The following is a 27,990-nucleotide window of genomic DNA, read 5'->3' on the forward strand; positions in this document are numbered from 1 at the left end:
AGAATTACATGGCTTGTAGCAAGCTTGGAACAGAACAGGATTGGACTCCTGTGCTTGGTCTCAGTTTCCAGCAACTGAGAGCTATGAATTCAGTGTGGGAACATTCTTCTTATTCCAGAATCTTAAAGGAAGTCTCTGTCACTTACCAAATTCTTTTCTTCCATAGAACTGCTTAGTTGTGTCCCTCTTTCCAAATGTAGCTTGTCTGCTCCAAAACTCCTATGCCCAAGTTTGTCCTCTGTTCACTTTGACCAAGTTCTGCCATGACCACTCTGAAAGTCTGTGTGTGAGAATGGATCTGGGGGTTTGTCTGACAGCCTTGATAAATGCAGCCATTTTCACCAAATGTCCTAATGACTTATATTCATCTTAATGTGTTTCAGACTGAGCTAGAATTATTTTTTAATATTCCATTCTGCTGTGCGCCAGTCTACTCTAACCTCATAGAATATGAATAATGAGGCATCTTGGGAAAAGAGCCCATCGTCAGAATTGAGAGACTTCTCTCTTTGTTTACCTTTGTCACACTCCCTGAAATGTGCCCCTTGCACAACCTTCTCACAATTCCCACTTGCCAAGAGCTGTTCCTTTGGTTTTGTCTCCAAAGAAGAAGGGGACACCTTTCTCTAGACTAGGTTGTTCACATCCTGTGAATGTAAGAACTTTAGAAGCATTTTTGTAAAAAGTGTTAATCAGGAAACAGTTCTCCTTTTTGTTTGAAGCAGCCATGAGACTCCGTAAGTAATTTCTGTAATCATAACACCAAAGAAATCTCTTGGTTCAATAGGATATTTTCTCCTGTTCTGAAGTGTTATGAGGAGATTAAAGTAGTGACAAGCACAGAGCAGGAAAAAGAACTCCATTTCTCAGCATTATACCCATCTGTCCTCTAGCACTAAGATACAGCTTTTCTCTTTAACGACTTAAAAAGAGGTATCCCATATTCCTCTCAAATTTGTCATCAAATTCTTTTGAAACAATGCATTAAATGTCAGGTGACTTTTAATCTATCCACCAAATTTTTCTTCATTTCCACAGTGAGTCTGCTGCCATCGCCAAGCTCACCTGAAGAAAAAATAACGGTGAGAGACAAGGCAGCTGCCATGCCTCTCCTGATAGGATGTGAAAGGATGTCACTTCTCATTTGGCTGAAATTCTGTTTCCTTCTCTATCACCTTTGAATTATGCATCTATTTTGGCTCAAAATCAGCCCCTGGTGAGGGCAAGCCTCTAAAGCCTGCAGCCCTGCTCCGCTTGTTGGTACACAGTGTAAGTACTGGATGAGTCTCTACTGTTCCCATGACAGGTAAGTTATTCCTATAAGGATTATCAGTGAATGATCTTTAAAGGGAATTCCTTCAGATGCTATTCGTCACTGAAAATTGTATAGTAGGACGTCATTACTAGTGAAGACCAAATTAAAAACAAGAACTCATGCTTTTTCAAGGGAAAAGGAGCTAAAACTTTATTCCTAAATCAATTTGATGAGTTCTCAGCCTCTGAGCATTACAAAGGTGCTAGTTTTAAAGAGATGTTACAATAAAATAGGATACAATATGATATGGAAGTACAGAGAAAACTCAGCAGTGATTACAACAAAGTGAAGAACAGGAGGGCAAGAGACAATCACAAGAAAACTATATGCAGAAGTTCTTAGAATCATAGACACTTTGCTATGGAAAGATTGAGAACTTGCTGTCTTCCTGCTGATGTGATGAAGAGGGCTCTTCATTTATTCTCTAGATAACTTGGCACCAGTCTAATTGAAAACAAAATGGAGTAAAATAATGAGAATAATAAAATAACAATGATAATAACAACATCAAGGAGCACCAAACAGCAGAAACAAATACAGGAATTGGCTGGATGACCTTGCCCAAAGATTTACCAGCAATGGCTCAATGTTCAAGTGGTAACCAGTCACAAAAGGTTTCCCTCAAGGGTCTCTACTGGGACCAAAACCATTCAATACTTTCATCAGTGTGTCATTGACACTGGGATCAAGTGTACCCTCAGCAAGTTCACAGATGACATGAAGCTGTGTGGCCATTGATGTGTCTGAGGGAAGGGATGACATCCAGAGGGACCGGGACAAACTTAGAGACTGGGCCCACATGAACACTGCAACCACCAGGATCAGTACAGACCAGGGGATGAATGGCTTTAGAGCAGCCCTTTGGAGAAGGAATCTGGGATACTGGTGGATGGAAAGTTGTAGGTCAGCCCGCCTTGTGTACTTGCAGCCCAAATGGGCAACCATATCCGGGCCTACATCAAAAACAGTGGGGCTGGCAGGCCTGGGCAAGCGATTCTGCCCCTTTGCTCTGCTCTCAGGTGACCCCCACCACGGCACCTGGAGTTCCGTGGCCAGCTCTGCAGGCCCGGCACAAGAACACAAGGACATGTTAGAGCAGGTCCAGAGGAGGCCCACAAAAATAGCCATAGGGCTCTAGTGTATGAAGACAGGCTGAGACAACAACTCCTCTTCAGACTGGAGAAGAGAAGCCTCTGGAGAGGCCTGCCTGAGGCCTTTCATTAAATGGGGCGGGGTGGCTTTTACGAAAAACAGAGATGTTTTACCAAGGCCTGCAGTGACAGGGCAAAGGGCACTGCTTTTAAATTAATATGGGGTAACTTCAGATCAAAGGAAGAAATTTGTTCAGGTGAGAGTGGTGAGAGAGTGGAACAGGTTTCTCAGAAAAGTTGTGGATACCCCATCCCTGGAAGTGTTTAAGGCTTGGTTGCATGGGGCTCAAGCAACCTGGTCTAGCAAAAGATGCCCCTGCCCATTTCAGGGTGGAGGTGGAGCTAGACGACCTTTAAAGGTTCTTTCTCACCTGAACCATTCTGTGATTCTATGACTATGATCCAGAAAAGGAGAAATCTACCCCGTCCAGTATATCCTTGCAAAAGAACCAAAACTATACCTGAGACTCTCATCATCCTTGCCCTCAACTCTACCAGGTCACTTTTCAAATACATCTCCCTGTTCTGCTTGTAAAAGAGACAAGTGCTGAGGCTTTTGCTGCTCTCACTGGGTATATCTTTTAGCCATAGAAAAAACTTACTAATAAAAAGCATTTCCCGGCAGTTAGTTCAATTTATCCCATTTGTTCAGATTGATCCCACTGGTTTTTGTAAGTCCTTGTAAAGGTTTGATCAGATTTATCCCCTGTATCACCTCAAAAAAACTGCTTCTTACTTTCACTGCAGGCATAAGCCCCTTTACAATGGTTACGGAAAAGCATGATATAGCTGATATTTCCCTTATTTACTTTCTGGAGAATTTCGCCTTAACTCTCATCTTTTTCACGTGTTTAAAGAGGATTGTGAGAAGGAATTTCTCTGCTAGATGGCATTGATTTTATTTGAGTCCTGGAAAAACAGTAATAGAAAACCCATCACTTGTGATTTTTCAAGCCAGGCTGCACAAAGCCTGGCAGAGCCCATGCAGAACAACCACACCTCTGAGAGCAGGTTTAGCCTGCATCCACTTTTCCTTGACTAGTGAGGAAGCCCAGCCTTCCAGGGGCACTCGGACTTACCTTGGCTGTCCACACCAGACCGCTCACCAAAACTGCATAGACCAAGGCTTTGCCACAGAGGATGAGGTAAGTGAGCTTCAGAGAATTTCCATACCGCAAGTACGACTCTGCAAGTCAAGCACCATTTGTGTATTCAATTATCATCATCATCATCATCACGAGATGCTGGATCTAATGGAGCTTTTATCAAATGTGAACCCTTGAAATCTTTAGCTAAGCAACATAAAGGAAGCCGAGCTGAATGAGTGGCTCTGTTGACACCAGAGAGCAGGGGATGGGACAGAACATAGGGACTCAAAGAACCAAAAGAGAAAGCAAGTCCAGGAAAGACAGAGATTGGCTTTATGCTAGCAAAGTGCGGTGTTGCCACACCTACTGATAAACTGGGCTGTTCATCTGAACATTCCTGTTAGGAATGCAGAATAGGCTGCATCAAAAGATACCAATTTTTTATTTTGTCTCATTATTGTCAGTGGCCTTATGAGTGCTGCTCAAGGAAGTTTTACAAAGCCCAGAATAACTTCGAGAACTTTTATTCTTGTCGATTTTTTCACTCTTAAGGGGTTGCCGTACTGTTGAGATACCAGCTCAATCTTGGTTCAGCCTTAAGATTCCTGAAGCCTTAAAGAAGTGGGTGACAAACAGGAGTGTGCAAATATGTATACAAAGAGGAGAGAAATGTAATTTGCAATATGGCTATCCTCCATACGTGACACCAGTGTGGAGGGGGATGTGGCTTGTCACGGGAAGTGTTCTGAGTTTGACACCAAGAAATTTTCAGAATGTCATATCCTGAATCTTGATGTCAAAATCACTTGGATAAGTAGGGATCATTTCTTTCATGGCTGAGCAAGAATATTCCCAACAGAAGTCAGTGTCTAGGAGCGGAGGAGGTGATAAAGAGGAAATTACAGTCTACAGGAAGATTCCATGATTTCTTCTGTTTTTTCAAAATGGAATCATGTGGAAGAGATAAACCCCAAAACAGAGCTAGATACAATATGCACAAACAGCCCTCCCAAAGAATTTGCTTCTCTTTTTTTTTCTTCTTTAATGTCACATACAAATCACTTAGATGAGAAAGTAGAAGCTATTCATACAGCAGATATCTCCCGCCCGTTGTACTTAGTGTCAGTAAAGCTGGAATTAAAATGCACACTGATATTTGCCTGAGAGAAGAGGCAAAGTTCTCTTTATGTGAGAAGCCACACGTACCTTCCGTGAGTGCACAACCTGAAAGACAAAAATGAACTGAAAGTCATGTTTCTCTTCAAAGCAAACAGAACACAGATTTTAGAAATTTCCATTTACAAAACACTGCCTCATTCATTTTACATTATTAAGTGTTTTATTATACTGTACAACTTACTATACTACAGAGATTTGTCAGTGGAAAGCCTGAGGAAACTACAGATGTTTAATGGCAATGTAGGTACAAAGGCCCAGGAATGTGAAGAGACACATGCTAATACTGACATATTTCGACATGTATTTCTGCATAACAACACCCTGCATGGAAGCTCTATATAGATGTGTTTCATATCGTAGCACATGCTCTTTTGATTAGTGATTTCCATCTTGTACAGCATGGGGGGGGGGGTCTTTCTTTACTCACCAGCATCGCCATAGATAAATTTTTGCGCTGATTGCGTTGTTCCATTCTGAAAAAAATTGGCAACACACTCAAAGCGATTCAAAGGGTTGAACCATTCCCAGGCTGGCATCCTCAGTCGGCTGGTCAGTGAGTAGGTACTCCCATTCCGTGTGGAGGACTCATCTGTCCCCACCCCTTCGGTCCTTTTCACACCATTCACCCTCCAGGCCAGAGTCAGGTGGTCAGGGTAGAAACCAGAGGCCAGGCACACCAGTGTGGCCTTGCTCTTCTGCTGGATCTCTTGCTTTGATGGGGAAAAGATGGCCACAGCTGGAGGTATGATTTCATCGTTCTTCCCTGAAACACAGAGCAACATGGCCCAGAGCCTCCATCACTCTATGCAATCAGAAACCCCTGAAAATGGTCCTGAGTTTGTGCCCTGTTACTCCTGAAAGACCTGGCCTTTTAGCAGCTGTCTATTGGACAATTAATGTCTATTGGGTATCAGACACAAGGACACTGGAAGCATTTGGTTTCACTCGTTACACAGAAACATAAAGGGTCTGGCCACAGAAATGCACAAGCCTAAGAATTTCTTGTATTGCCTCTGTCAGAAGAATAGACAGCTGGAAAGGAGCTGAGCAAACAGGTGGGCAGAAACGTCCCCAGTTTTGCTGTAAGGCCTGTATTTGCAATACTGTATTAATAGATAGGAGTCTCTTCAGTAGGCTGAGGTACATTCCTGGAGATGGAGTTAAGACATGGTGGTCATTGCAGCGTTCAGAATTATACTGTCATGGGATACCCTACTTGGTCCCCCATCTAAGAGATGACTTGGAAGGAAGGAAGGAAGGAAAGAGCTGATCTTTCTCACTGTCTGAAGTCAAGAACACTTGAAGCAGGTAACATGAATCTGCCAGGGACAGGTTTTGCCTTTTATCTTAACGTGCAATCCACTTCCAAGAATATTAAACATCTCTTTATGTAATTTATTATTTAGGTGATCCTAGGTACAAGAAGCCTTGATCCTAGGCTACCCACTCTCCCAAATCTCATCCCAATGATGCAGGATTCTATACACTCACAAACCAACAGTTGTTCCCTGCCTTAAAGTGATTAATACCTACTTGTAAGACTAATGAGAACAGACTTCAGTCAAAAGCATGTACAAGACAGCAATGAGAAATTACTCAGAAGCCAAGCAGTGACCCTAAAAGCCAGGGGGTTTTGCATATACTATTTAGAGTGCCTTTTTTGCTCATCTAGCATGAGAAACCCATGAGATCTGTAGAGTGCCGCTGGAAAAAGAAAGGCAGAGAAAACTATGGAGCCAAAGAGAAAATTATTACTCCAGGTTGGGTTTTTTTGTATGAAGGCACTATAAATTGTAGCTGTTCTTCCTGATCACTCTCTCCTTTGCAGAGGAAGAGAGCTAGCAGAATTAGCAGAAATTAATATCTTGCATGGATCTTGTCCCCTAAGCCCTCATGTTTACATTCAAATGTTGCCTTAATCGTGACCACCAGTGCTCACTCTGCAAAGATCCCTGGGCTGCCTCTGTGTGGGCTTGTACAGACTTTAGATGACTTAGATGTTAATAGAGAGGACTGCCTAGAAGGTTTAGCACTGCTCTGCTTTCCTTCCAGTGGGTACAAAGAGAGTTTGATCGCTTCTACTTCTCCCTTCTAGTACTTGGCATTAGGATTTCTTTTCCTATTCAGAAGTATTTCTGACAGATTCTTCTGCTCCTAGCCTAAACAGCTAATGAGTGAAGAGATGGAAACAGATAGGAAGACACAAAAGAAAAGGAGAGGTTTAAAAGACTAAAGAAAGAAAGAAACAAACAAAAAAAGGAGGGGAAGGTAGGTGAAAAATGGAGACAGAAAGAAAGAATGATAAAACTACTGAAACTACTGGAAAGACAAAGAAAACCAGAAAATGAGCATGCTTGAAATGGAATAAGGAGACTGCTAAAAGCAAGAACTGGAAGGAAAAGTCTGATCAGCAGCCCCTTTTGTTTTGGTCTTCCACACTGCTCATGGTAGACACTGATACAAAGCTTGATCACTTCCATGCATAAACTCATGCATTCCCTGTCATACAGTTTTCACCCAGCTGAGAGCAAAGTACCACAGCTCCTCCATTCCCATCATGGCAAGGTCAGTTTCATAATTTCTTGTTATCTTTCCCTGCTACTTTTATTTTAAAATCATCTGTGTATATGCTACATATCATTAATGCAAGGGGAATTTTCAAGTGTTCCCCTCACGGAACACTTGGGTTAAGAACAACTCCTTACCTATAACTCTGAGCACAGTGCCAACTCCAAAGTTAAGCTGCAGGTTTGCACAGCTGTACAAAGTCAGGCTATAAGGCACAGTGTCATTATGCTCTTCCTGCCAGCCACATTGTTCCTTAAAATGGTACTGTTTAAAGGATCAGGCACCACTGAGTATTTCTACAGTTTGCTATCAGATGGGGCAGTAGCAGATGGAAAAGGTAACTTTGCCCTGTGATTCCAACCTGCCTTGATATAGGTGATGTTAAATCCTTTGCTGGGATGGGAGAAGAACGAGAAAGCAAATGGGGACACGGAAAAAGAATACGGGAGAAAAGTATGCGGAGAGAAAAAGAACACAGTCCTTGCTGAGCAGTAGAAGTTGTGAGAAGGATTGTTAGCAGAAGCAAGCACCCCAAAGCAACTTTAGACAGCCTGCCAACCATCTATGGAGAGGCAAGCAAAGTGCCAGCAAGATTACTCTTTCCCTCTCTGATTCAGCACACTGGAGAATCCAGACTCTACCTCCAAAATGCTGCTTTGGATCATTACACAGATGAACTGCAAAAACTTGCAGACCAGAGAAGCGTTTTTCATTCCCAACCTCTATAGTGTTTTCTTGGAGAATGGGAGGAAACAAAATTATTTATTCCCTTCTCCCTTTGTGAAGTTCCCAGAAATGAAAGACAAAGGCTGCAGACACAAGGACCTCAACATTTGTGCCTCCAAATCCTACACTTCTGTAATAGCACATCTCATTTAATAAGCAACCAGTAAAGCATTAATCCTGCTCTCATGGCTGTATGAAAAATTATCATCATTCAGCTTTTAATTAAGAATGTTCTTGTCCCCTAAACCAGTATCACATAGATCACAGAGATCTGACTTTGGACTTACCCATGACCGTAAGTTTTGTCCCACTGCCAAAGGACAGTCTCTTATTATTCACACCATTTTGCAGCTGCAGAAAAACCTCTCCTCTACTCCCAGTCCTCTGAGCCAAGCCTGTGGACTAACCCTCCCCTCATGTGGTACCAGCAAGAGAAGAAACACATTTATCTCAGGTCTCCTAAAAAACAGGTCTGTAAGGGAACACCAGCAAATCTGTGTGTCTGAACAGGTGAGATCAACATCAGAAATACCCTGTCCAGAGCCCTTTTGCTTCAGGCTTAGGTGAATCACTTGCTGGAGCTTCCACCATTTCTTTAGAGGATATTTACCAATTTATCCAGGTGTCACATTAGAATATTACAAAATATTTCCCATGTGCAGACTGAGTAATTTCTTATTCTCAGCTAAATAACCACATTTCTTTTTAATTTTTTTCAACATTATGAATATTCTTAATTTGTAAAATAAATGCCTATTTTTTTCTTGCAAAATAATTTTTAATAGATATCACAGTGTCCTGGTCCATTCTGCTCTTTGTGGAAGTTCCTAAACTTGCCCCCTTTCTCTTTCCCTGGAAGGAAGTCTCTGCTTTTATTGCCTATGTTCTCTTGGTGATGATTATTCAATTTAGCTGCATAAATTACTATGGTCAATGAGGGATCAGTGTTTTCATTTTCATCAGCTCAGGCACCTCAGGTAAATATTGGAGATCAAAAAAATGTGCTGATCCCTGATTTTTTTCATATGGAGATTGAATTTTACCACTTGTTATCAATTTATTCTGTAGTGGCACAAATGTGGTACAAATATCTGAGGCATCAATTCCCAGGAGCAACGCAAGGAGAAGAAGAGATCACCATCGGTTATCAGCATCTCAGCAGCAGTCCTGTTTTCCCCCAGATTTGGACAGTCCAAATCCATCAGTGTGGCTCAGAAAGAAACATTCCCTGAGAGCTCTTTCTCTTTGAAACAAATCATACATTCTTTTTTATGGTTTTCAGTGGCTGTTTAGCAACTATTCTGAAATAGTAAGACGTTGTCCTTAATGTTATTTTTATCACCATCCTGGTGAGCCTGTTTAGTGAAAAGAAACTGGGTCTGCTGTGGAGAGCTACTTTCTGTAACAACAGGCACTTAAGCAGCTGCAGAGAGATTTTAGTATTGCCTATTATATAGCTGAGTATTTATTTGTGCTTCCTGTTTTATCAACCAAAAATGCTAGCACACTTGTTTTCCCAGTTATCTGAGATAACACATGCTGTAACTTACCCTGGGAAGATCCAAGGTAATTTAGGCTTGTGTCATCTTCATTTTGTTTTCTAGACCCCTTCAAAGTGGAACTGTAAGTCAGTTCTTTGCAGACAGATAAACAGCTTTTCACTGACTTGTCCTTAATCATCCGTAGCCCCAGCAGAACCAGCGTTATAGAGAATAGATATACTTTTGGAGAATTTTTGCATGTTGACTCATTAACAAAACATTTTTTTATGTCATGCATACGTTGTTTATGCCACTCCTTATCCTAATTCTTTCTATGGGCAGCTTTTTCTTTACTGAAAATGCATTCATTCAGTTCTTCAAAATGAAAGATGTGTCCCTACCTAGAGGACTCAACTTATTCTATTCTCTGAAGTAGACAGGGTGGCTAGCACACCAGGAGAATGCCAGTTTAATGATCAAAGGGAGGATAATAATGAAATTCTCGAATGGGAAGACATAGCATTTGAAGTGAATTGCAAGAGAAAACAGAAATTTCTTACCCATTACTGTAATTTTTGTGCCACTGCCGAAAGACAAACCAGAATTATACACTGTGACAAAGTGATGTATCATAAGCTAAGAGAAGGGATACACTGCAGCGGGCTTACTAGGAGCAAAAGCTTAAGAAATCGTTTCTGCACTTGGAATTCCACACATCACTCAAGTCTCTGTCTGAAGGGTTTTGACAGAAAACCAGCTTGAAATCAATTGTATAATCTGTAGAATTCATAAAAGCATTTCCCAGATTTGTTTACTTTTTCTACATTTGACCCCAAGTTCTTTTTGCCATCTTTCTCCAATCTCTATGTCATGTTACTGATTTTACCTGCTATTCTCATTTTGCACATCTCAAAAACAAGCAGACATACCCAAAGGTTGTCACTGTCTAGAAATAGAACTCCTCTGCAACTAGAACTTCCTTACTGTCAGTCTTGTATTCCAAGCATCGTGAAGCCTTTTTTTTCTGTAACTTGTGAAGTTAATAATCTAATGATACTTGCTTTGTGGTTTTCATAATCGAATGCAGGTGATCCACCTTTGGCAGTGAACTAAAACAAATCCCTTTGTTTTCCCTTCCATGGCAGGCCAGCTGTCTTGAATAGTCTTTCAGGATCCCATTCAATTTTCTATATAGGTTAAAACAATCCACACAAGGAGAGCCCAGAAGAATCTGTTGACTGGTCCCAGACAAACCCTTGATATCCATTAGGAAGAACTGCAGTGAGACAGTAGGGACAAGGATTAGAGGCAACCTTTGTTCTCACAGGCATGAGGCAGTCAGCAGATATTGGAGGCTTATTTAAGAGAGAAAACCCCAACACATTTTATGAAGTGCCTCTGAGAGATACCTGCTACATGTGTAGAATTCTTCTTGTAACACTTGTACCAAATTAAGAAAGAACCTTTTTGTCATCTGTTGCAAACATTGGCGAATCAGGAAAAATTAATCAGAAAACTAATTCCTGCTTTGCATGTTCTGATGGGCTTTAGGTGCATCTGCAGTCAATGTGGTTTGCTGAAAATTAATTTCAATATCTCAGAATTTCCTAGCTTGCTTCCCAGAGAGGGCAGTTCTCAGGTGATGAAAGTAAGTCCCAGAATACAAGGTCTGTTAAGGGAAACCAAGGCAGAGCACGTCTGCTCTGCTGCAGGATGCTCTGCAGCTGCCTTCACATGCTGTGCCACAAGGCTCATGCACCTCTGGGTTTTTGTAAAGCCTTCCTGGCAAATGTATCATTGTGGATCCCCCTGTCCCCACAATGATACAGCCTCCTACAAAAACAATCCCACCCATGGCTCCACCCCCTGTTTTGTCAACCAGGAAGGACTGCCATGAGAACCTCTGCTGGTTCAGGGGGACTGTGGTAGACCTAATTTCCTTCACAGTGGCTATGGTGGGGTTGTGTTTTGGGCTTGTTCTGCAAACACTGTTGACAAGATAGAAATGTTTTTGTTATTGCTGCAATGCTTGCACAGCACTCAAGGGCTTTTCTGCTTCTCATACCAGCATGCTGGCAAGGAGGCTGGTGGTGCATGAGAACTTGGCAGGAGGGACAGCAGGGACAGCTGATCCCAACTGATCCACGGGGTATTCCATATCCTGTGGCATCATTCTTAGTATGTGAAACGGGTGAGAAGGGGGAAGAAGAAGGAAGAGAGGGACATTTGGAGTGATGGTGTTTGTCTTCCCAAGTCACCGTGACGTGTGATGGGGCCCTGCCATCCTGGGAAGGGCTGAACACCTGCCCGCCCATGGGACGTGGTGAATGAATTCCTTGTTTTGCTTTGCCTCTGTGCAGAGTTTTTGCTTTGCCTCTTAAACTGCCTTTACCTCAAGCCACGAGTTGCTCACTTGTGCTTTTGCAATTCTCTCCCCAGTCCTGCTGGTGGGAAGTGAGCGAGCAGCTGAGTGGGGCTTGATCCTGCCTGGGGTTAAACCATGAGAGAACCACAGACCACATCCTTCCTTTGCCATTGCCATTTCTATGTGATAGTCCAATTACCTCTTAGTGTATCCATTATCCCTCAATTTATAATCTCAAGATTTTTTGCTTATAGTGAAAAAGCTAACACTTGTTTTTCTTTTCTTTGCTTGCTTGGCTTTAAATGCAGTAATTTTTCACTTGGTAGCATCCTGGCAGTGTTCCAGGCTGCTTTCCTTTCCACTCTTTCTCTCTTCTGCCCCCAGGATGACAAACCAACTTCAAGCCCACAGCAACTGGTTTGCAATGTGGGTAATTTGCTTACTACAGGCTGGTGTCTGTCTTGGTAGCTTGGTCTTGCTTGAGAGCATCCTCCCAGGGCTTGTGACTCTCCTATGAAAAGGCTTCATCTAGGAGTAAGAGCAAGCCTTCCTTCTGCAGACTGTCTGAAGGGATGGGAACTGATGGGAACAGGTAACAGGCTACTTTTATCTCCCTCCCTTAAGCATAAGAGGCCCAGTCTTCTCTCACAAAGTGTCAACACATAGTTACCAACCTAACCAAGTACCTGCAGTAAACATGTTTTTCATATTGGTCTTGATATGAAAGATAGACTGTAAAGCACAGGACAAAATCCTTCAAAACAAGGTCATTCTACTAGGAAAATCACAGATTTTTTTTTTTCTATTATTTTCAGATTTCACAGAAGAAGCCATAACTTCTGATATAGCCTGTTTAGCTGGGGAGAGCCCTTAGTGTCCCAGAGAAGGGAATGATAAACATAGACTAAGCTGTAACATGTAGGATCAAGAGATAGGACTACAGAACACAAGGTGTTGGACAGGTCATCTCGGAATGCCCTAGGTTGTCCTCTCTTCTACAACAGGAAACTGAGTACTTAAGTCACTAATTATGTCTGTTTATATCGAACATTTGTTTGTATATATTGAATTCTTTCCAAAAATACTTCTAGGATTTTTTTTGGCTGTCACTGCCAAATAATAAAACTAATAGTGGAATATTATTTTCCTGCCTCGGTCTTAGTCTGCCTCTCATCTCAACACAATTTATTCAGGGTCTTAACCCATTGTACTAAAATTCATTTAAGATTATTCTGTCTTCCTCTCCAGTCTAGAGCTCTATTAATGTCCTTACTGTCACTAACAGACTCTCTTCCATGAGGTGTCTTTCATTTAAAAAGAAGGAAGTCACCCCTCTATTAGTTTTTAAAGACTATGTGGTGCTATCAGTTCCTCAGGGCATGTTCAAAAGGCAATTTCCAAGACATGCCAGCAGAGACCAGTCTTGTTTCACCTTAATGTTTCATTGTAGCCTGTCAAAAGGAAATTGCAGGCCATGAATTCAAATAAATGTGAGTGAGAGAACAAAGGGGACACAGATCCTTGATTTTTATTTCCAAGTCTTTCATAGGAGGCTTTTTGGGCTTTGGAGGCTATTCTGTATAAGACTTCAGACAAGATAAAACTAGAACATGTAAGGAAGAAACATTTAGGGACATATTTTCTAACAATGATATCCTTTTAGTGGGAAATTTCACAGGAAAGTAGCGATTGCATCAGTTATACCAGTCCTGGATTCTTTGGAATTTACAGAAGAAGCAGCTACAAAGAAGCCGGCCATACTACAGAGACTCCCTGAGATTTACAGATTTGTTTTAGAGACACTAGGAAGCTTTCCATAAACATTCAGTCCTTTTGACCACAACCTGCTAAAGTTAAGCAACAACTCTTTTTCAGGGCATATCTGTGCACTGAAAAGAAATGATGGTGGAAGGAGGGATCTGATTTTATAATTTTTTTTTTGAAGACAGAGGCTGCTGCAGTGCTCTGTCGCCCCTTCAAAACATACTGCGTCTATTCCCCCAACTTCTTCCTAGTCTTCTTTCTGCTCTTCCTCTGCCCCTCTCCTGACTGTCTCACATTTTTCAAAGACTCCATCTCTCACTCAGAGAAGGTGGGGATTTTATCTTAGTGCACAACCCCCTTGCTACACCGTGTGATCACTCGCAGCACAGAAATATGTGGCTTCATCCTTGGGTGTCAGATTCTTGATTGTCATCAGAGTGTATTCAGTACTCTCTCTGTTAACTTCAAACTTGGCCTCACTGTAACCATCCTCGTAAGAGTTACGAGTCCATGTACTACCGCTGACAACTAACTTCAAACCATTTCTTGGAGGCTGCTGGTACCAGAACACATAGGCAAGGTTACTGTAATTCTGGTAACAGAAGATGGTCACAGAGTCTCCAGCTCTTTTTAGGGTTTTTTCTGGCCACTGTGCAATGTAGGCTCCGATCCCAACACCTGCATTAGAAAGAGATAACAAGAGAGAGTGAGGAGTAGGAGTACAGATGATGGCCGAAGGGGTCCTCTACCTAACATTAGCCCTGCATGGCCTGGGTGAGAGCCATGCTGCAGATGGATCTGCTGTCTCTCACCAGGTAAAAGAGCAAGCAAAACAGCCAGCATGGCTCTCAGCTGTCCCAGGACAATGTGTTCCTACTCACCATGAGGTAAGAGACACTGATGCCCCTCCCCTTGCTCTGATTTGTCTGTCAAGCCTGGAGAAGAGAGAAGGGACTGTCCAGTTTTGATACTTTCTTTGGTGAGCTATTCAAAGCAAAGCTACATATTCAAGTGGCTTCAAGTTCTGCTTTAGCCTTTCCACAAGACAGGCAGTATTCTGAGCTCCTGGCAAAAATGAGGAATTTCCTGCAGACCAGTATGTTGCTGGCTGAATGCTGAGCTGTCATTCCATGATTGAGAAGGTCTGGGTGTTGGAGATCAGACAGGAACCTGGGATCAGTGGATTCATAAATAACTTTTTGACTCATTTACATCAGTGGATGGGCCATCTTTGCAGAAGGCTTTCCAGCAAAAGTACACCTGTATTCTTTCATTCTGAAGAGTTGTTCTTAATATATGGAGCATGGTACCTCACAACTCAGAACTTGTTAGTCAGAAACAAAGATGATAGATCAAGACAGCAAAGGCACAAAATTCGTGTTTAATCATACCCTAATTTCTTCAGTTTTCCAGCCAGGGATGCACATTCCCAGCCATTTAATCTTTCTGGGAGCTCTAAGTCACTTTTACAAAAAACAAGACATCTTTGCCAGCCATTTTTTCTGAAAGTAAAAACTGTAGTTAAACATAAACCTCATGAACACTCCTGGTTTTTTCTAGCCTGCCAGATACATCCTAGTTAGCCTATTCTATATATAGAATGTATTCTATTCTATTCTATACAGTTCTATATATAGACCTCTCCATTCTTTTCTGATTATGTAAGATTCAAAAAGCTTCTATCATTGCAACTGCTTCTTTTCTCCCTAGTTCTTTTAATGAAACACACACATTTAATTCCAATGATCTTCAGTAATCCTGATATTGCATCTTCCAAAAACTGAGGGATACTTCTGAAGTTTTCTCTTTTTCTTCACATTTTGTTGTTTTCCCCTCTCCCATATTTGCCTGATGCTCTAGAGAGATTTATATCTTCCCTTGGCTTCTAGATATTTATATAAAAGGCATGTTCTGTCTGTGAGCCTGGCAATGTTGTACTTTCTTTGGGACTAAGGCTGAGTTCCTGAATCCTGCATGATTCAGAGCAGTGGGAATCTCAAAAACTTGGTAGTGAATGTTCCCTATCTCACTTTTTAAATCCTTCTTTATAAGCGAGTTAGCAGAAATTACCTGAGAAGCTATAGCTTCTTCCCAGTCAGGAACGAAAATGCATTTTATATGGTGTATAAAAATTTTGTATGATCTCCAGTGTCATGGACACTTTGCATCTAAGAAGTATGGTTTTGGCCATTTCTTGCCGCTGTGGGTTTTCTCAGGAGAAATTATTCCTTACCTGTGCTGAAGTGAGGCTGAGCCCTGTGCTGGAGACATTACAGTTTCAGTGACTTGTCAAGGAATTGCAGGTGATATGGACCTTTTTGGTTTTTTAATTACCTTCCATAATTTTTACATTTTTCTTTGATTTTTTTTTCCAAATCAATACATCAGTTAGCAAATAAATTTGAATAAATTTAATATCCTTCCATATTCTTTTATGTTTCGACACCGATTATCCTTTGATGCATATTTTTAGCTTTTACTCCTCACAACCTTTTCTTCTTTTTATGGAAGGTTTATTTTGATTTTACTTGTTCTTCATTTGATTTTATTGATCTTTTGCCCTTTCACCTTACTGCTAGGATGGGTCACTGTTAGACACTTCCATGGACCCTGTTGAGACAGTTCCATAAGAACTCCTGCTCTGATCAATGTCCCAAAATGCATGCCTTTTGCACAGAGACAGCAAAGGATTTTTAGTTTGATTATTGTCTGTCATGCCAAACCTGTTTAAAGCCTTTTTTTCCAGTAGTAATCAGACATTAAGTCCTGGCGGGAGAAACCGCTTTGGAGATTTGATGGGAAATGAAACAGATCGTGGAGACTGTGAGAATTAATACTAAGATGATGCTGTGTAAGAACTCTGAGACAAGGCAAAATCATTTCAGTGCATTTGGGCTACATCTTCTTCTCTAATCACATATGTTAGAATTTATTACTCATTCCAGGATGAAGATTTTTATTCAGAGTAACTTTTCTGTCTCAGGAAACAAAAGATGATTGAAGACTCTCCAAAGGAAGGATGTACCTGGAAGATGTAACTCAGGACCTCTAGTGTGTCTCTCAGGAATTGCTTACTATGTTACTGCCTTTTGAAGAGTAGCTAAATTGACAACCCTTTCATTTTTCAGTTCAGAATGTCTAATTCTTTCAGTCTATTTTCTTTTAAGATTAAAGATGAAAGAAGAGAAAACAAAAAAGTACCAAGATAAAGACAGGTATGGTCAAGCTTCCCAAGTAAGACCCTGAACTACTGTATTTGGGGAAGAACAGATGCAGAAAAGTGGAGGAATACAGTTATAAAAGGGGCCACTCACAGATAAACAGGATGCTGATGAGTATGCTTGTCTGGCTATGCTTTGTACTGGCTTAGCTCAGTGTATCCATGTCTTACTAAGTTCCATTTCTAAGTATTTACCTGAGGGAGGAACCGTCTGTTCTGTGTGCATGTGTTTTGTGTCTGGACATCTAAGGGCTAGGAGCTGGAGTCAGACCACAGGCACCAGCAGCTGGAGAGACCAAAGTGAGTGAACTTAAGCAGCAGACACTGGAGTAGGGCCCAGGCAAGAAGGGCCATGTGCTCACCATGCTGGCAGCTGGGCGAGGGAGGGTGTGTGAGTGTGTGATCACTGGTGAACGTGAAGCCAGACTATCTGCCAAGTAAGTGAGGTGACCTGGGCTCCAGGTGTGTGTCTCTAATGGCAAGAACAGTGAGAGGTGGCAACCGTAGGGAGCAGGGGAGTCCCAGGCATTTACTGGAGAGGGAGATGTGTGAGAGCTCTGTGTGTGTGTGTGGACATAAAGGCAATTGAAATGGGGCTGCAGAACCTGGGGGCTCAGAGGTCTAAGGGCCGGCACATGTGCTGACTGGGGTCCAGTGCCAGCCACAGGACTCAGTGTCTAAGCATGGAAACCTATGGAAAGCTTGCTCACTGTGCCTATGTATACATGTATTTCCCACTATTGAACCCTTGCCTAGAACCGTTATTTCCCACTATGGACCCCAGCCAAAGAGGGACAAAAGATGAGGCCCTTGGTGCTGTTTCTGTGGGTGCATCTGCGTTGATCTGTGTGTTCAGCTGTGTATCCATGTATGTATGCTTGGTATTTATCTGTATGTCAACTGGGGAGACATTCTCATTCTTACTACCAGCTGGACCAGGGGGTCTGGAGCTGTGGCAGCCTCCCCCCTGTCAGCCCAGCCTACCAGTGAGCCTTGTGAAAACTGTGAGATCTCCTCCCTAAGGGTAAAAGAGACTGTAGCAGAGTTATGACAATGAGGAAAGGGCTGAGGTACACTGCACACATGGAAGAGAACCAAAGGAATAAGGAAATGATTCCTACTGAAGAGTCTTAAACATAAACCGGGAACAGTAAGTACTGGCTTAGCAGAGGTTTGTGCTGGATTTGGAAACTAATGTAATGAAACAAGTATCAGGCAAAGGTGGGCTTCCCTGTCCCAAACGATAGAGAAAAATGCCTGTTGCAATGCGAGGAAAGCACTGACAACCCATTTTCAGACCTACATGTAGGCTTAGTGCATAAGGTCTGAACTAGGACTGTATCCAAGTCAGTGGTGACTGTGAACAGATGGCTCTTTAGTCTTAGGGGATTTAAGGCACCTCAGGCCAGTTCCTTTCAGTAGTCTACACGAGTACAGGAAGTTTCTCCAGGGCCAAATCTTTGCAGAAAATTCTTAGAGAAATCCTTCCTCCTCAGGCTTGTCACCCCTTGCCCATTCTGACCCATGCTGCTCCTTTCACAACTCTTATCCCCAACCAGTCCAGTCTAATTCTATTTCTAATGGAAGCAGCTTGTCTGCTTGTTTGGTGAAAGTTCCTCTTCCTCATCCATTCTATTTCACTGTGCCAGCCTTGCTGGCTTCCACCTCTAAACTTCTTCCCGAGTTTTTCAGACCATCTGACTTTCTACGTCACCACTTTTACACTTTTCCCAGTCTTTCTTTGTCTTCCTTTTTGTTTCCCTAACTCTCCATCCCATATTCTTATAGCAAAGAGTCAGCTTCTAGGTTTGGAGATGTTAAAATTTCCCAGAAGTGGCCCAGTTCATAGAAGTTTGGGGTACACAGACCCTCCAGGGAAGGTTCTTCAGGCTGCTCTCTTGCAGATCATGTGCTGGATGAGATGGATTAAATAAATCCTTTCAAATCTGATCTCCCCCATCCACCATGTCCTTTCAAAGCCCTTTCTTTCTGGTCCAGCCATTTGCTGAAGATTACTGGGACACAGTCTGTTTCCCACCTCAAAGGCTGAGGCTTTATAACCACATCTGGTGCCATGTGGGACCCCGTTCTTAGGATTTTCCTACCCTCCTCCCTAGTATCATGCTCTTTTCTTACTATTTATTCCCTCAGTGCCTCTGGTCACAGTCATCCAGAATCCCTTCCGAGTTCCTGAGCTCAGGCACTCTAAAAGAAGTCATAACTTTCCTTCTTTGCCCCCCAAAAATAAACAAAAACCAGAACTGCTGCAGGATAGTGAAGAAGTCAGAGAGTACATGAAGGCTCTGCAGAATTGGACACTGTTGGACACTGGATGTTATAGCAAAATATAAGAAACCCCATGTGAAATACTTTTTGACAGTACTAGAACAGTGTTCTCCAAAAATATTTCATTGTACACCCCTATCAGTAAAGTATTTCTAAACACATACACCCAGTATATGTACATTTAGTAGCTGATAATTATATATGTATAACACTAAAGTTCTAATGCTTCCACCCCACACCTCTGTGCATCGTTGTGCACAGCCCCAGGGGTGCATGCACCCCACTTTGAAGACTCCTGCACAGGAACATCATAAGCCAGCAGCCTGTCTCTGAATATCGATTACAGATGCAAAGACTAGATGATGCACAGCCCTTCACCAAACACTCTCCTGGCCACCCAGCAACTGAGAAGTTGATGTTCCCAGTCCTAGGTGTGCCTGTCCAGAAACACCTCACTGGCAGGAGACACTTGGGAAGAGGGTAGAAATGGTGACTCCACCATGAAGCTCTGTGAGATCACAGAATCACAGAGTATTCTGAGTTGGAAGGGACCCACAAGGTTCATCAAGTCCAACTCATAAGTGAATGGCTCATACAGGGGATCAAACCCATGACTGAAATGTAAAAGGACTAAGCTCAGAAACTTCATGTTTTATGCTTATGGGAAGTTTTATCTCTGGCAGCCCATGGTCTTACCAGGTTTCTCTTTCCCAGGATCTTGCATCAGTCTGGACAAATGTATTTCCTTTATCTGAGTCCTGTAATGATACAGCTGACTGAAATACTTGAACTAGGAACATGGAGTTCTAGAAATACCAGCTGCCATTGCTTGTCCATTGATAAAACCTAACACAACTGCCCTTCAGTCACCAGCCCTCCCCCATCCTGTGCCCCTGGAGCCACCAGCTTTCTACTTCAGCATCACTGCATGCAATGAGAAACTTGTTTGCAGCAATGGATATATACTTGAGTATATTCTTTGAAGGATCCTGTAAAAAGCCTTTCAGTGGGTCTGTGGAATGTTTGGCAGCACTGAGCAGAAGGAGTTATTAATGTTTCAGACAGGGATTTGCCCTCCTAAAGAAAGAAAACAGGGTCATCAGAGGTGTTCTGATTTCAACTGTAATTCAGACGGGTCTGTTCATCCTTCACAGTTCTCATGGAAAGGCCTGAAGGGCTGCTCCGAGACTGTCTGAATCATGAGTCAGAAACACTATTTGCCTACATTTGACATCAGTTTGCCCCGTGAACAGGGCACACGCCCTGGAGTTCTGGGCGTCATGGGAGCCTCTAGGAGTGTCAGAAAGGCTGTTAGGAGAATGAGAGAGACTTGGGTGAGGTATGTTCACTAGATACCTGCCATCAAGGACTTAGGAACACAAGAGTCACCGGAGCTATTATCCAGATCTTTGGCCGTGAGCTTTAGCAGTAGCCTGGGAAGAGGTTGGGAGTCTTCTCCTGCTGATTTAAGCACATAGCATAGGGAAGCACAGAGATCCTGTTCTTCTTGGGGATTATCAGCCAGCCCTATACCATGCTGCTGTTAAGAATAATTTATAAGTTTAAGATCAGAGTAGATTAAATAAGTAACAAAGAAAAACAATAAAAAGTACCAAGATAAAGGCGAGTAAGCTTCCTGATTCAAATGCTCACTTCCTAATTCCTCTGAAATTTGTGTGGACATTAAACCAAATGTGAAACCCCCTAAAAAGAAGGAAAGGGAACCAGTCGTAGCCTAAGAGTTACCTAATAGGATATGAGAGCTATTGATCAGGAAAAATATTGTTGTAAAATATCAGTCTGTTTCTATGCCAATGGCATGTTTTGGACAAAGAAATTATAAATCCGCAGATCAAATAAAACACTATTGTAAACTGGAAACTTTTCTTGCTCTGCTTAGTTATGACAGGATTGGACAGCTTTGGGTTTTTTTTGACACTCTTAGTCCTATTATGGACATTTTCCTTTGCCACAGGAAGCTTCTAAATCCTTCTTTCTGTCACAGGATAAAACATGCTTGTAAGAAAGTGGTGCACTGATGCCAGTTTAGAGGCCAACAGAATTCATGCACCCCCTTGGAGGAGTCACCGGCCTTGGACTTGTACTTTATCATGAAGAAAAAATTGCATCTGGACACTGACAAACTTGTGTATCAATCCTCCAGGCCTGCAAAAAAATTAATCAAGAAATGGAGTAGGAAGAGTATTCCTATTTAGTCTCTCAAGCTATTCCAGCATCTCCAAACAAACGGCTTCTCTTTACTGTCTCTGGAGAGAATCCTGTGTCTTTCAGGAGCTAACATGATGAAGTTGGCAGCTGCTTGGAAAATGAAAATGATTATTCAGCAAAGCATTAAGCTTTAGTAAACTTTGCATCATGACAGAAATCCCCACTCCTGCAGAGAGGGATTTCAGAAGATCTCACCATTTGTGTTTGCAGGATTATTGCTCCTCTACATTACATTCATAAACATCAGCATTATACTGAAGTTCTTGTGTGGCAAAAATTAGTCTCTGTAGAACATTCCAAAGATGAATAAAAACATGGTTTGGTACTTAGGCAGATCTTTTCATACAGGCTAGGAGAGAGAAATTAGGAAAGGGAGATGCTGAGCATTGCCATATTGGAATTATTTAACTTGGGAAGCAATGGGGGGCACAGGATAGTTTTTCTATCCTCCCTTTTGAAATTACAATGCAGGAATTTGATTTAGGAAAACACTGTGTTGCATACGATAAAAACACACATTAGTCAAGAAAAGGAATTTGCTGAAATAAACTTAACAAAGTTAACCACTGGCTTTGCTGGCTTTTTTTTTTTTTCCAATAAATTCATTGTATCTTTCTGTCTACTACCTACAATATTCAGCTTCTGGTAAAAATACGCATTTTTTAGAAAGACACCATCAGCACAGAGGAATCTGAAAGAGGTTTGAGAGTTCTTCTCAACAGGTGCTGCGTATAAGAATCAGACAGACAAACAACTACACATCTTCCAAAGCCAAAATGTATTTTTAGATTGAAGGCTACCCTCTAGAATAATTTAAAATAGCTCTCTATCTTAGCAGAGGTTTATGATTAACAGGTATGTTATTTGTGCGTTCTACCAATGCCTGTTAATGCCCACATTTGGATCTTCAAATTTTCCACTGTGTACTTTTTGTCTGGAGAAAACCTTGGACTAGAGATAAGGCCATTACCAAAAACGTATTTCTAGCAGCTCCGACTTCCAGTTGGCCTGCCTGGGCTTGAGGTTGAATCAAGACCATGAAGTGCCTGCTGCTTCTCGCCTTTATTGGGGTGGCTGGTGAGTATATTTTTTATTTCTATTTCTGTAATTTAATAGGATGCTGATTTTCTAAGCAAAATTGCAAGGTGGCCTATTGTGGGAAAGCCAAGTCCAGTTTCGACTTGCAGAAGTTTGAAGGTGGAGCCCTGCAACTTCTGTCTTCTGTCTGTTCATAATGCCTTGTGCCACAACCTGGGGAATGGACGCCTTCATAGAGGTTCCTGACCCAGCTATAGAGATGTGGCCATAGCTACAGAAAAAGGCTGCCTCCCTCTTCAGGACTAAGGAGTGCACAAGGAATAGTTCTGGCCCAGGAAGTCCTAAAGCAGCTGCAAAATGTTGGACGCTGGGTGGGTGCTCCAAGAAAATGTCACTGCACATTTGGTTTGACTTTTTCCCGCAGTCCACTCTTGACTGTTTCTGCAAACGGGGTCCTGGGAAAGACACACCTGTGATCTGGTCCAACATAAGAACATTTCTATGTCCTTATGTTCCCTCAGGGAGTAGCCAGCAGGGCTTTAGTTGCAGATATGAGAGGCACCAGTGTAAGTCTGATCCCCTTCTTTTCTGAGGCTGCAGCAAATGAATGTGCCTTAGACTTGCCCACCACTGCTGCCCTGAGTGTCCATAGAAGGGGAGCCTACAATGAGGGGCTTCAAAGAGGCAGTCACAGGGCACCAGATTACCTTAGGCCAGCTGTTGACACATGGCCCTTCTTATCTCGCAGTTGCCTTCCCCACCTTTGCTGAAGATGATGATGACAAGATTGTGGGAGGCTACACCTGTGCAGAGAACTCTGTGCCCTATCAGGTGTCCCTGAATTCTGGGTATCACTTCTGTGGAGGCTCCCTCATCAGCAGCCAGTGGGTCGTGTCAGCTGCTCACTGCTACAAATCGTGAGTGGAAAAAATGACATCCTTCTATAACCTACTTCTGTCTTCCAGTTCACTTCTAGCAGGAATTCTGAGCTATGAGATAGAAATATGTAAGTGCCTCCATTCTGACCGGACACAGCCAAGGGATGGGTGGATCGTTCAGGAAGCTGGGCCGAGGCATCCTGAGGGCTTTTCCACTTCTGCAAATGTTTCTGTGACTGCAGAGCACTGTCTGAAATAACAAGGGGATAATCAAGCAACGAGTGCTGAGCTCTTATCAAGTGATTTCTTATCAATTGCATGAATCTTGCTAAAGCATTCTCCCTGGAGAACAGGAAAAGGAGTGAGGTCAGGCTAGAGCAGTTTGATTTGTTGCAGAACATTTGTATGAAGTGCTGCTATGTATTTAACTGCTGTCATGTAGTTGCAAACCTGGAGAAATTCACCACTCCTACTGGGAGTGGGTTAAGGTCTCAGTGTGGATCCCCAGGGCTCCCTGCAGACAAGAAAGATCACCTGCCCCAGAGAGCTTCTGTGGCAGTGATGTTGGAGCAAGTGCACTCAGTGACAGGGAGGTTCCTCTCAACCTGCCAGTAGCAGTAAAGTACGTGCTGTGCCTTCTCTTTTCCAGTCGCATCCAAGTGCAGCTCGGGAAACACAACCTGGCTCTCACAGAATCCACACAGCAGTTTATCAACTCTGCTAAAGTCATCCGCAACCCTGGCTACAGTGCCTACACCCTGGACAATGACATCATGCTCATCAAGCTGGCCACCCCAGCCCAGCTCACCAAAGCTGTCCAGACAATTCCTCTGCCAACCAGCTGCGTGGCCACCGGCACCACCTGCCTGATCTCTGGCTGGGGCAACACTCTCAGCAGTGGCAGTGAGTACTCTGGGGGAATGTACAGCCCCCTGGGGGCCCGGGACAGTCTCCAAGACCTCACCATTAACCCCCAACAGGACAGGCTAAAACAGAGAGAAGTGCTGTGGCACGGGTTTCTTTGAGCGATGGGTCAGTGTAGGGTCAGCATAGTGGATTCAGCTCATGTCAACAGAGTTGTCAGTTCTCTGAGAATAAGGGTGAAGTCCGAGACTGTAGATCTAGAATTCCTACTAGAGACCTCCATTCTCTTACACCAATGGTCAGAGATGTGCATGGCGAGTGGTGTCTATTCCACTGATGACATCTAGACCTGCACCAGAGGAGAAGACGGTTTTCCTGAGGCTCTGGTTTCTTCCAGGGCATTTGGCACAGGAGTGGCCCCACTGTTGTAAATTGATGGAATTCCAGGTACCCAAAAAGTTGAGGTGGCTGCAGTGTAGAGTGGTGGGTCCTTGGGTAGAATTTGTTGCATCTCTACAGAAGGAACCCATGCTGTGCTTACTGTTGAGAGGAAGCAGGATGGCTGCAAGAACAGAATGTGTCCAGCATTTGCTTTTCTGCTAAGATCTTCTCTGAGCTCTGAAAGGGACTCAGCAATGCCATCAGCCATCTCTCCCTATTTCCTTGTAGCTAACTACCCAGACACCTTGCAGTGCCTGAAGGCTCCGGTCCTCTCCGCCGCCGACTGCTCTGATTCCTACCCTGGGCAAATTACCAAGAACATGATGTGTGTAGGATTCCTGGAGGGAGGAAAAGACTCCTGCCAGGTAAATCATCTGCCTCTCCCATTCATTTCTCTCCTGCCTTTTCCCAGCTGAAGAGGCCTTCACGTTACAGAGTTCAGCTATACTCACTGCACTGGCACACCTGAGTTTTTGAATGACAGCTGAGGCTTCAGGCGCACGTATCCTGAATGTTTGCCAAGTACCACAAAAACTGGCAGCTGACTCATCCTTAGCTGTGGTGCCCTTGGAGCTAAAGTCAGGCACAGTAGCATCAGGTGGAGAGGGGGAATCAGAAAGGGCCGTTGTAGAACTTCTGTGCAGAGTAAGCCTGACAGGGCTTCCGCCAAAGTCAGTGATCTCAGGGATCTCTGGCTCGTTGCTCAGGCTGATGCCATTTGCTGAATATCCCTATCCTTTGTGTGCACAGGGAGATTCCGGCGGTCCCGTGGTCTGCAATGGAGAGCTCCAGGGCATTGTTTCCTGGGGTATCGGATGTGCCCAGAGGGGCTATCCTGGAGTTTACACCAAGGTTTGCAACTACGTCTCCTGGATCCAGTCCACCATAGCTGCCAACTGAGACACTCCTTTGGTGTGACCTGTATTTTCTCATCATCATTTCTGCTCTTTTGGGTCTGGACAAGCAAAAATTATGAAAAACTAATAAAGACTTTCAGGCACCCCTACTCTGTGCACTGTTTCTTTGGGAACTTCAATGGGCTGTGATATGGAGCACAGAGGCAGTGAATGCCACTCAGGAGAAAGGATTTAATATTTGTAATCCTGTAGAAGTGGAGGGATCTTGGAACACTTTACCGACTCCTCATCAGGAATCTTTTAGTCGGTTACTTGCTCTTGTTTCTGGAACAGAACATTATTTATGTTCTTTTTGAAAAGGACAAGCAATAGCTCACATTTCCACAGTTCTTGAAGTGATTCTGAAATTCATCCTCAAGTTCTGCCTTTCCCCCTTCCTCTGAGAACACTACCAGCTGCAGCATGTCATCCTTTCTTTTAGCCTGCTTATACCACTGAAGGGAGGAATGGAAGAGGGAGGAAGGAAGTGTTTTGACAGGAGGTCAGCAGGAGGCAGGGCATTGGAGTAGAGACTTTGGACCTGCCACGTGAAAGAGTTGGTCCTTGTCAGGAGGCTGATTGGGATGTCATGTTCTGTGCTTGCAGAGTCTGAGAACAAGGCCTTACAATCCCAAATCCCAAGAAGAAAAGGCCAGGAGAGAGGAAGGTGGGAAGAGAGGAAGGAGGGCAGAAAAGCTGCAGGAAGGAAGGACTTAAGGATGGGAGGGAAGCTGGCACACATGCCAGAAAGGGAGGAAGGCAAGGAAGGAAGCAGGAGAGCAGGAAGGTAAAAAAAAAGTAAAAATCTAGGAAAGAAAAAAAAACCTCAAAGGAGGACTGGAAATGAAAGTTGCAGGAGGGCAGGAAAAAAGGCTCAGAGAGTGATGGTAGCCATGAGCATCTGCTGGTGCCTGGGGTTCTTTACCTACAGTCCCTGGATACTCTCAAAACTTGGGCTACATCACAAACATCAGATTCTTCAGATGCCAGGGTAGTGGTGTGACTTGGGGTCCCTGCTGCGCAGCTGTGTGCCCATTGCCTGGAGACCAGTGGGGCCAAGGACCAGTTGGCCTTGTCCTTCCTGCTGGTGGAGAAGGAAGGCGCTGTGCAAAGCATTCCACATGGTGCTTCTGCATGAGCTGAGGTAGCAGACTGAAAGGAAGGAGAGATGGATGAGAATGAAGGAAATAGGAAGGTGTCGGAGGATGGAGAGGAAAGGTCAGGGGGACAGAGTATTTCTCTGTGAATGGCAGAGAAATGAGGTGAGACAGTGAGGACAAGAAGAAAGGAGAGTCAAAAGGTGATTCCCCCATGGGAAAGAATAGAGAAGCTGCTAGAGACCATGAAGAAGACAGACAGATGCACAGACAGAAAGACAGACAAGCATAACCTCGTCTCTCCTGAAGAGCTGGAGGGCAAGTGAAGAAAATGGCGTTCGGTCAAACACAGGGCTCAGTGTGTGCTGGTGGCAGATCCCTGTTTGCCTGGAAAGGTTTGTGCTGTGCTGCACCAGCCTTTGAGTCACTGTGGATCTTGTTCAGCACAGAAATATGTGCCCGAGTCATTGAGTAGGGCATGATCTATCTTCACAGATAAACGGTTGTTCCGAGTCCCATTACTCTGGAAGCGATTTCTGAATTCCTTCTCAATATCTGCTTTGCCACCTTCCACTGAGTATACAACCAACTGCATGCTGGCACCCTTCTCCATGGGCAACTTGTACCAGTACATGGACCTGATTGCACTCCCTGATCCAGAACATTCCAGAGTCACAGGGTCTCCCTCCCGGACGACTGTATCTGGTGATTGCTGAAGGGCCCAGCCTGGAAAGACAGGAGAAGAAATGTGGGAAGTGAAATACATTGAAGAGGACAAAAATACACATCCTTGCAGTGTGTCATGGGATGGAACGCCACCAGGATACCAGAAAGCTGTGGGACAGTGCCCTGTTTCTGCAAAAAAGATACATGGGATGAAAAAGCCCCAAACAAACCAGTTTTAAATACAATGGTAAATCTGCTTTGAGAAAGAATGACTTTGGTACTTTCAGGTGAAGTATTGAAATGGGACAGGAAAAAAGAAATCTGTAGCTGTGCAGAGTTTCCTGATTCAATAGGTGGTGGAAAAGCTCCCTTGGTTCATTGCCCATCCTCCCCCTGGATGCCTTGGGGAAGGGGCACTGGGGGCACAGGTGAGGAGGCAGCAGCAGCTCCAGTGCAGCTGTTGAAGGGGAAGGGAAGCCCACTTACCCACAGGCAGCAGGATGGCCACAAGGAACCGGGGGAAATCCATAGAGAAAGGCCACCTCCTTCCAGCAACCTGGGCCTGGTGACAGCACAGACACGGAGATGTGCAAAGAGGAGAGGAGGAGAGGAAGAGATGCGTCTCTCAGTGGGTGGGCAGGGGAGGGAGAGGGAGTCTGAAATGTGACAAGGCAGTTGGCTGTCCGGGAGCGGTGGGGAATGACACCTGCAGGCAGCCATGAGGTGCATGTGCTCTGC

General features: G+C 43.5%; 1 protein-coding gene and 1 gene segment (V, D, J or C); one reads left to right on the top strand and one right to left on the bottom strand.

The window, feature by feature from the left end:
* Positions 1-1,438: 1,438 nt before the first annotated feature.
* LOC125321773 lies at positions 1,439-27,979 on the bottom strand. The segment is given in 8 exon segments: positions 1,439-1,759; positions 3,546-3,652; positions 4,761-4,778; positions 5,161-5,496; positions 8,315-8,354; positions 21,289-21,301; positions 27,015-27,312; positions 27,739-27,979. Coding segments are annotated over 8 exon segments (882 nt in total).
* On the top strand, positions 21,130-25,599 carry LOC125321771 (trypsin-like). Its single transcript, XM_048295073.1, has 5 exons — positions 21,130-22,449; positions 23,159-23,327; positions 23,938-24,191; positions 24,822-24,958; positions 25,344-25,599. Exons 1-5 carry the CDS (start codon positions 22,410-22,412, stop codon positions 25,491-25,493), a joined length of 750 nt encoding a protein of 249 aa, XP_048151030.1. The 5' UTR covers positions 21,130-22,409; the 3' UTR covers positions 25,494-25,599.
* Positions 27,980-27,990: the final 11 nt, after the last annotated feature.

Source organism: Corvus hawaiiensis, chromosome 2 (genome assembly GCF_020740725.1).
Source record: "Corvus hawaiiensis isolate bCorHaw1 chromosome 2, bCorHaw1.pri.cur, whole genome shotgun sequence".
Classification (NCBI taxonomy): domain Eukaryota; kingdom Metazoa; phylum Chordata; class Aves; order Passeriformes; family Corvidae; genus Corvus; species Corvus hawaiiensis.